At 27.9% G+C, this 10,149-nt stretch overlaps 1 protein-coding gene across 1 annotated transcript; it reads right to left on the minus strand.

Moving 5' to 3' along the window:
- LOC109332702 (defensin SD2-like) lies at positions 3,179-4,047 on the minus strand. The gene is made up of 2 exons (XM_019567724.1): positions 3,893-4,047; positions 3,179-3,593 (listed from the first exon to the last, which is right to left on the minus strand). Exons 1-2 carry the CDS (start codon positions 3,954-3,956, stop codon positions 3,316-3,318), a joined length of 342 nt encoding a protein of 113 aa, XP_019423269.1. The 5' UTR covers positions 3,957-4,047; the 3' UTR covers positions 3,179-3,315.

Genomic DNA, 10,149 nt, shown 5'->3' on the forward strand with positions numbered 1-10,149 from the left:
CATAATGAAAAGGAACAACAAAAAGTGGGTAGCATTGGCAAAAGTGTAACACATGTTAAGCAAAATTAGCTATGCCAAAATTGATATTTAACAATGCTTGTGTGTTGAATGCTATTGAATGTAAGGCGGAAGAGAATTAACAACACTCGGTGAAGTAAACGTTGTTAAATATGAAAGGTGAATACACATTTAACAACATTTGCTTCAATGAGCATTGTTAAAAGTCATACACTCATACATTCAACAGTGCTTGCTGTGCCGTTAAAAGTCATACATTCAAACAACGCTTGTTTTAGTGAGCATGAATCTTTGCAAATTTAAAAACAAAACTTCACACACAATAATACACATATCATTCGTTTTCTATTCTCATATTATCATTTTTCTCTCTTTTGTGTTTAGTTTCTCTCTTCACATAAGTTATCAGTTTTTAGGTTTTTCTCTTTAAGCAGAAGGTGAATTATTATCTTATTTTATCTCATTTATTTCTCTTTAATTCACTCTTGCTACTTACATTTACATCCACGTTAACTACTTATTTTATAACATATGAATCTATGAATGTTGAATCTAGTTGGAGACTTTGGAGATTTACCAAACTTACAATTTCTGTATGTATTTCTTGTATTTAGTTATTATTTTTTCATCCTTATTTTCTGTGTAAATTTTGATTTGATTCTTATTATATTGATTCAAGGAAAATAAATAAATTTACTATTCTCCCTTCATCTTTATTATAATTTATTTTAAGAGACTAATATCAAACAATTAATATTTCAACATTGCCATTATTAATATAAGAATTTAACTTTTAATTAATATGATAATGTTTTGATTTCATTTATTTTCATTGTGTCATCCTTTGAATAATATCTTGATAAGTAACTAGTAAGAGAGAACTCACCTATCAACATTTCATCACCAAGACGTTCATAACACGATCTTACTCCTCCTAGAGTTTCATTGCTCCGATTTCAAGATCATTGGTTAAGAACACAAGTCTGGGTACTTCCATAACATGGAAATATGAATAGAAAGAACACCAAAATGGTAGGTCGTGGTACTATTAGAATTTGGAAATAAGAATAAAGAACCACAAAAAAAACAGAGTTACATCTTATGTCCTAAAGTTAGTACCACTCTGTGTATCCCTTGTTTTTCATTGGTTAGAAAAGTAAAACATAAAATAAATATATGTTAACTTTATATTTTCTGACCAATGAGAATGAAATGGTACATAGAGTGTTACACATTTTGGAACTTAAGATGTGCTCCAAAAAATGCAGGTCATTATATTGCTAGAACTTGGGAACAAGAATAAAAAACCACCAAGAATGCAAGACGATATAATCATGGGACATGGAAACAAGTATTAAAAAAACTTGCCAAAAACACAAGTCAGGTAATGCTGGAACTCAGGAACAAGGATCAAGCATTAAAAACAACTAAGAATGCATGTCAGGGTAATATGAAAACTTGAGAACAAGAATAAAAAGTACCAAGAACACAAGTCGGAGTAATGTGGGTACTTGAGAAAGAGAAATAAAAAACCACCTAGAGTCCATGTTGCGGTAATGCCATAAGCCCATAACTTGGTTAGACACATAGAGTACATGACAATGAAAAAATTATTCTTTAAAGCACATCGAGAGTACGTAATCAGAGAAGCATGAAATTCTAAATGCATATCAAGTGTATGGGACCTTGAAAGCATGATTTTAAAATGTTCATCAAGAACATTAGATCTGGAAAACATGAATTTTAAAATACACATTAATGATATTGGACAAGGAAAATATGAATTGCGACCTAATTTTTGATTAGCATCGATTACATGACTTAAGGGGAGCAAGAGGGGAAATTATAACCTCTTTGAATAGATTTGAGTACCCATAATGTTTTTGCAGATAAAATATATAAAACCATCTTTATATTGTGTTGTTCTTTAAATTAGGGATCTAGATTTAGGAGTTGGTTATGGATCGGGAAAATATTAACACATCGTTCGTCCATATTAAAGCAGTAAGTTGTATGAATTAATTTATACCATAAAGTTGTTTGTTTATTTCTTTTATTTATTTAAAAATAAAAATTATATTTTTTACTCTTGTGTCAGACATTATTTTATCTTATAGTTATGCATCTCTAAGTGCAATTTGAAAAAGAAATGATGTATCATGATCAATAATCATTTTTTTAATTATGTAATTACTCTTAATTATAAATGCACAATAGTCAATCCATCAACATTACTATTATTAATACTAGTGTGTGCTGATCAACATTCTTATTTTATGGTATTAAATATTTAAAATTTTTATATACTTTATTTTAGAGAATTATAATTTTTTATATTGAGTGTTCTTTATGTAATTTTTATATAGTTACCTTATTTTGCATGATTTTTTTGTAGAAATAAAAAAAAACTATTATGGGCAAAATATGAATATAAAAATTAAATCATAATGGTAGTAACATCATGTTTTGACTTTATATATAGTATAGAAGGATATATAATAATATTATTTTTAATTAATTTAAATTATTAAATAATCTTTTTATCAAACTTGATGATTAAAGCAATATAAAGTTTTAGGAAGGAACGTGACTTCATTTCTTTTCCTCCACTTATTTTTGAATTATCACAATGTGATATTTCTATTATATTTAGTAAATTAGAAAAAAAGAAAAGTGTGAGCTGTAGAATTTCCCAGAAAGAAATTTGCCTATGAAAAAACTTTGATAGAAAGAGTTTGTTTTTTTGTTTTGTAGTTATGATTATCAAAGTCAGGCTAATTTACACTTCAAAGTGTAAAATGCATGAATACTTTTTCTTATACCAAAAGATTTAAAAAATTTCCAAAATAATGTTTGAGACTGGGTTCAGGTGGGTCATATTTATTTTCTATTTTATTATTTTTATATTTGGACAACCTTTTGAGCTTTCAACTAAGGAAATTATTTCTATTGCAGGGCTATGGAGCTATGTAGTTGTGACATCTGTCCCTATTATTATAGGTATTTCTGTAGTTTTGATTTTGTTTTACAATCCTCTCGTAGGAATTCGCATATTTTACTCAAATCGAACACAAATTAGATTTTTGATTTTGATTTAAAATTATGATAAGATATAGATTAAAAAAATCACTAAGATAATAGAACACAGGAATCATAAATTTTACATTATTCCTTCATTTTAACCCACATGATCATAAGATTTAAAACAAACAAAATAAAATATGACAATGAAATAGCTAGAATGCTTAACATTTATTCTCAAACACGAAATCCATAAGTCAAGAGATGGTGGATTCATCAACTTGATTTGGTGGTGTGGGGGGTGGTGGATTGATCATCTTGATTTGGGGGTGGGGTGCGTTCACCATCTTGATTCGGCGGTGGGGGTCCATTATTTTTAGAATCTTTAGGACATTTTGTGGTACAAAGGCATTGAAAGCCTTTACAATGCCCTCCGAAGAATTTCTCACTCTTGCAAGCACCAGCACAATTGGCATTTCTCCAACATGATCCTACGAAGTGTTTGCTTTTAGACAAACAAGTCCCTGCTTCTGCCACTAATGCTGGCCCCATTTCTGCTCAAGTCACAAAACAAACAATAAAGCGGGTAAACCATAGAGACGTTTGTGATATATAATACCAAAATTTTAAATAATGATTGTATTTTCGGAAACTTCCAAATTGCGATCGCAATATGATTTCAACAATTCCCAAAACTTTAATATATAGATATATATAAGAGTCAAATTTAAATAGTAGCATCTTATTTGATAAAAGCCATATATTGAAATTGCGAACAATTTTAAAAACTGAGATATAAAGGCCTAGTTGAAAATACAAAAACTAACAGTATTAAAGATTAAGATATACCCACCATTGGCAAGAAGAACTATAACAAAAAAGAAAATAGTGAAAACAATAGGAGCAGAACGAGCCATGTCTGAGGTTGGCACTTGAAAGAGATTTAGAAGAGAGTGAACAAGTTGGAATGGTTGGTGCACTATGCAAACAAAGTTGATGGCTCTTAAATAGTACTCTTATGTTGCTACAAGACACATTCTTAAAGATTTTGAGGTCCTTTTATTGGATACAAACTAAGATAAAGTAATAAAAAATTGCTAGTCTTTATGAATATTTTTAATATTATAAAGTAATAAAAAATTCATATTTATTTAATTTGGCGTTTACTATTTATTATTAAATAAGTTATATTATTATTTTTATTATTATTTTATATTAACTATTTATTAAAATGTTTTTATTTATTATTTCATTTTTTATTTAATGAAAAGCAAATTTTAAGGAGTAAAAATAAAGTATTATCATCACTCAAAGATGATTTGAGGAAAAAGAAATAAATTCACCATCCCTCCTTCATCTTTATTATAATTTATTTTAAGAGACTAATATCAGATATGATAAATATATTATTTTATCAGTATAAAATTTCACAATTTATTAAATATTTATGATTAATATATATATAGAACAAAGAATATCTTTTTTGAAATTATTTATTTACTTCATAGTAAATATCCAACAATTAATCTTTCAGCATTACCATTATTAATACTAGCGTGTTGACAGGCACTGCCATGCCTGTCAACCCATTTTCCTATCGTTTTTAATATATAGTTTACATGATATAAATATCAAATATAGTAAATAAGCATGTACGGTAAAATAGGGGCATAAAATTTGACATCTATAAGACTACACATTATAGTAAATGTCAGATATAGTAATCTAGGTTATGTATTATAATTTGTAGTTGATATATTCGATTGAGGTAATTGTTCAATCTTATTTTTAAAAATTGAACTTTCGAATAATTGAATCACTCACAATTATCTTTGTAGATGAAGTATATAATTGGGCATAATCATTGAAATAAACTTATCATGTTTAAAACGTAATAGGTAAAATAAGGGCATAAAATTTGAAATCTATAGGACTACACATTATAGTAAATGTCAGATATAGTAATTTGTGTTATATATTATAATTTATAGTTGAATATATTCGATTGAGGTAATTGTTCAATCTTATTTTTAAAAATTGAATTTTCGAATAAGTGCATCACTCACAATTATCTTTGTAGTGAAGTATATAATTAGGGTGTAATCATTGAAATAAAGTTATCATGTTTAAAACGTAATAGTTAAGGTCATCATGAAATGTTTGTAAACTTCATTCTTATTTTTTGTAATTGAGTTACAAAAAAAAAATAGTAGGATAAGATAAAGAAGAATATAATAATCTTGAATGAATGATGTTGGTTCTTAAAGTAATGATGACACTATTATTGATTAAAATATTTTAGCTTAAGTTTCTCAAAGTGTTACTCCAAAAATTTTAAGTAAAAAATCTCTACATCTTGGTCTAACATGTTCAAAGAGAAAGAAGTGGTTGTAACCATATCGTTATCAAATTTTATATTAATTTCAAATTATTTAACACAATTCATGGAACCTCAAAATCTCATGTTCATATACCATTTAAATAAAAAAAGAAGACTCAAACTATTGGATAACTTAAGAGATAATAGTGCGAGAAACGGCACGAACCATATCGCTTCTCATAGGGCTAGTTCTTATAGCCATCATGGACATTCCAAAGATCAACACCAACATGATTAATAGTTTAGAGGATGCAACAAATATTTTATTTTTTGAGTTTGTAAACCAGTAAGAGAGGTAACATTGAAAGGTTATCAAGCTAAAAAAGGCTTTTGATAATATAGCCTATTGCTACATGTCTAATACTTGTACTTGACTTGAGAATAAATTATTTGTATTAATTATAGAAATTGAATGTTTGATTACATATGCGCCAAAGAAAACTATTAAAAAGAAACGAAAAAAGTCGCAGCGTCTTGCATCTGAGCCTACAACTATTCCCACACTTGAACATACCTGCATATATTAATACCAAATCATCTTTCACTAAGAGAATGAAGAATTATAGAAGATTTATATAAATAAAAATTATCTTAGCAAATAAATAATAGTAACTCCAGCACAAAGATGAATATTTTACAAAAAAAATCAAAGATTTATATACTTTCATTTAAAATGACAACTTCGATTATATAAAGTCCATAAGAAATAGTGAAATTTGTGCTTTAACATACATTTACTTAATATAATACTTCAAAATTATGCCTTACCCAAACAAAAATAACAATAGAGCATGGACAAATAAAAATTTCATCAAAAAAATGAAAGCTTTGTACTTGAAACTTATTTTCAAACACAACAACAAAAAATGTAAGCTTTACTCATTTGGACTTTTACCATATCCTGCAATTAAGGAGGAAAGGATAAACAATACCTTCATATCAGACACAAAGATAGAAAGTCTTGAAGAAGCGATATATCACATGAACCTTAAAAAATAAATCAATGTGATTGTCATACTAATAGAGTAGAAGCATGCAATGCATTATGTAATCTTACTAATAACTAGGACATTAGGTTGACTTGATAATCATATAAATTGCATAAATGGTGATGAAAGAATCCCATGCAAACTTGAAATTAAATTAGGTTATGAATATACCTTGGAATTTAGAAGAGAACTCGTATTTGTTTGATTGTTTTGCGTTCTCTCCAAATGCATTTAGTGTAATTTTTTCACCAAACAGGTTTGGCTCACAATTGTTTTCACCCATATTGTGTTTGGTACCCCTTGCATTCTCTCCATGGTACCTATTTTCAAGTCCAAGTATTCCATCAATAGATAGAGATAAAAATTGAAAAGATCTTTCTCATTTAAAAATAAGGATGAAGGTGAGAACTAAAACATAAAAATGGAAGATCATATTGCTATCACTGCCAAAAAGATAATTACAAAGTTATATTAAGAAACTGCCAAAAACATAATTTTTAATGTCTGATTGTTACATTATAACTCTGTTTTTGGGCAACTTAATTATTCTAATGGAACCACTTTCTCTCAAATTTAACTTATAACTACGAATCTCTATCATTTATTCCTGAATTTCCGAAGAATATAAGAGACAAATATGTTAGGTTAAGTTGATAATCATATGAAAGACCTAAATGGTGATGAAAGAATCTCATGCAAAATTGATTTGTTATAGATTTATTATGAATGTAGAAATTAAAATTTAATGAAAGAATCTCATGCAAAAAAACTTTATCAAGTGTGTTGCCTTTATAAGTTATATGCATGATTCTTTGAAGAAGCGGCCATTAACATTGAATAGATAAAATAGAAGTGACCATTAACAATACAAAAAGAAAAGTCTATGATACATATCTAGTTTTTTCAGTGCAGTATTTATCTCCAATCGCAATGAGTGAATCATTTTCTCAAACAGGTTTGGTGTACAAATTTCTCCATAAATTCTTCCTTTCCATGTTACATGAATATACAGAAGAGACAATTACTAAAAATTACGAAAACAAAAAAGTAACATATTTTGATTGATACTTGTGTAGATGAAGCCATAGCACTCACGTACATTTTAAAAAGAAGAAACAACCATTAACAATGAAGAGAGAAAATAGAAGTGACCATTAACAATAAAGAAAGAGAAAGCTATGATACTTATCTAGTTTTTCAGTGCAGTATTTATCTCCAAACGCAATGGGTGAAGCATTTTATCAAACATGTTTGATGAAAAAAATTCTTCATAAATTCTTTATTTCCTTGTTACATGAATATGGAGAAGATATGATTATTAAAAATTAGGAAAACGAAAAAGTAACATATATTGATTGATACTTATGTAGATGAAGCTATGGTACTTAGCTACATTTTAAAAAGAAGAAGCAGCCATTAACAATGAAGAGAGAAAATAGAAGTGATCATTAGCAATAAAGAAAGAAAAACTATGATACTTATCTGGTTTCTCAGTGCAGTATTTATCTCCAAAAGCAATGAGTGAAGCATTTTATCAAATATGTTTAGTGCACAAATTTCTACATAAATTCTTCATTTCCATGTTACATGAATATGCAGAAGAGATGATTATTAAAAATTAGGAAAACAAAAAAGTAACATATTTTGATTGATACTTATATAGATGAAATCATGGTACTCACCTATATTTTAAAAAGAAGAAACAAGTCATTAACAATGAAGAGAGAAAATAAAAATGATAATTGGTTTCTCAGTACAGTATCTCTCCAAAAAATATCCATGAACAATAGAACAAATAGTAATCTATAGAAAGTCGGAGAGAATAGAATAATGAAACAAAAGATAGAAGTCTTTTTAGTTTGATGTATAATAAGAAAACTGCTCCTCATGTTTCATGGAATATTTGTAGTAGTTATATAATGTGCAATTAAACACATTTTCTTCACAAGTTGAAAAAGTATAGTGTTAATTTTAATTAAGAGTAAAATTGGAATTAAAATTACACCATGGGATGGTTATCAAGTGTTTTGGCTTTATAAGTTAGTATAGATATAATGTCCAATTAAACATATTTTCTTCATAAGTTCGAAAAAGTATAGTGTTAATTTTAATTAAGGGTAAAATTGGAATCAAAATTACACCATGGGGTAGTTATCAAGTGTTTTGGCTTTATAAGTTAGTATAGATAAGAATTTAACGTTTAATTAAATTAAATAATTAAATAATATTTTTATCATAGATGGAAGAGGATAATGTTTTGATTTCATTTATCTTCATTGGGTCATATTTGAATAATGACGACATGTCACTTCTATTCAATTTACTATTTTAAAGATTAATAATAATAATAATAATAAGTATAAATATTTTCTTTAGAATGATTAATAAATACAGAATAAAAGAAATGTAAATATTTTTCTCAATTAATTTAAAAATATAAAAATACTAATCACTTTTATGGTGAATGATCAGGATTTTCATTCTTTTCCTTAACTCCTCATTTGAATCGTCACGATATGTCGCTTTAAAAATAAAATAAAATAAAATAAAGTAGACTTAACCAACAAATATTTTTTATGTAAAACTATATAGTATTCATTCTCTATTACTCATGAGACATAGGAGAAAGATACAATCTTATTAGGGACAAATAAAAATAAGTTTAAATTAGTCCATGCAATTAGTGAGTGTATCGTCTAGTATAAGTAGATGATATGTTAATATCATTCACGATCCGTATTCAGCTCCAGAGTTCAGATTTCTAGAATATAGATAAATTCCTATCAAATATAAGAATAAAGACAATCTTCTCTATTTTGACCGTAAAACCATGGTGTAACACTGTGAAAATTTCATATATTTTATTAATTATTTATTTTTAACAAAAAATAATTTTAGAAATTAATCGGTAATGAATTATGCTAAACCATAGTTGAGTGTTAGTCTTGTTTTATAAATTCATATCTTGTGGTAAATTTTCGTAACTTTTGATGACGAAAAGCTTTTGGACTGCTGTCGGGCCCAAATTCGCCCAAATTCGGCCAAAAAACGTTTTTTTGAGTTTCGTAGCTCGGAATCGAATTTCGATTCGGCCTTTGGCTTTGAAATATTATTTCGAGTCAGGATAGACATCAAGTTTATCCAAAACGCATTTCCAAATATTTTTTCACTCCGAATTCGACATTTCAAAATTCTAACCGTAATCGGAAGATTTTAATATCCAACCAAGTATTAGCCGACAATACTTGGGCATGGTCTCATCACGAATTTTTCGCCAAAACGTCACCTAATTTTCCTGAGTGATACTTCTGAGGCAAGCAAACGAAAATACTCATCTTTACACTAAATTCTGTAAACCCTTCACTTACCCATCACACCATTAATCTTGGAAACCATTGGTTTGCATCTATAAATCAGATTCAATTCCCCTAACTCCGATTTATTTCACTTAAAAGAGCCATAAAATCCCTTGGCTTGCACCCCCTAATCCAAATTACTCTACTTAAGGAGCTCATTCAAGGTAGAGAAACCCTTGGCTCTACATTCTTCTTCCTTTTGGATTTTCGCAAGAACTTCAAGGTAAACATCATCCTTTTTTCTTAATCTTTTAGAAAATCTAGCCGTTCATTGTTTTCGATATTCGAGTATGATGTTTATGCGTATGTTACGAACATTTTTAACCGTCAAAAGTTTCTAAAAAACCTTCCCATCTCTTGTTATATGCAAGAACGCGAAACATGA

This window comes from Lupinus angustifolius, chromosome LG18, assembly GCF_001865875.1.
Source record: "Lupinus angustifolius cultivar Tanjil chromosome LG18, LupAngTanjil_v1.0, whole genome shotgun sequence".
In the NCBI taxonomy this organism is placed as follows: Eukaryota; Viridiplantae; Streptophyta; class Magnoliopsida; order Fabales; family Fabaceae; genus Lupinus; species Lupinus angustifolius.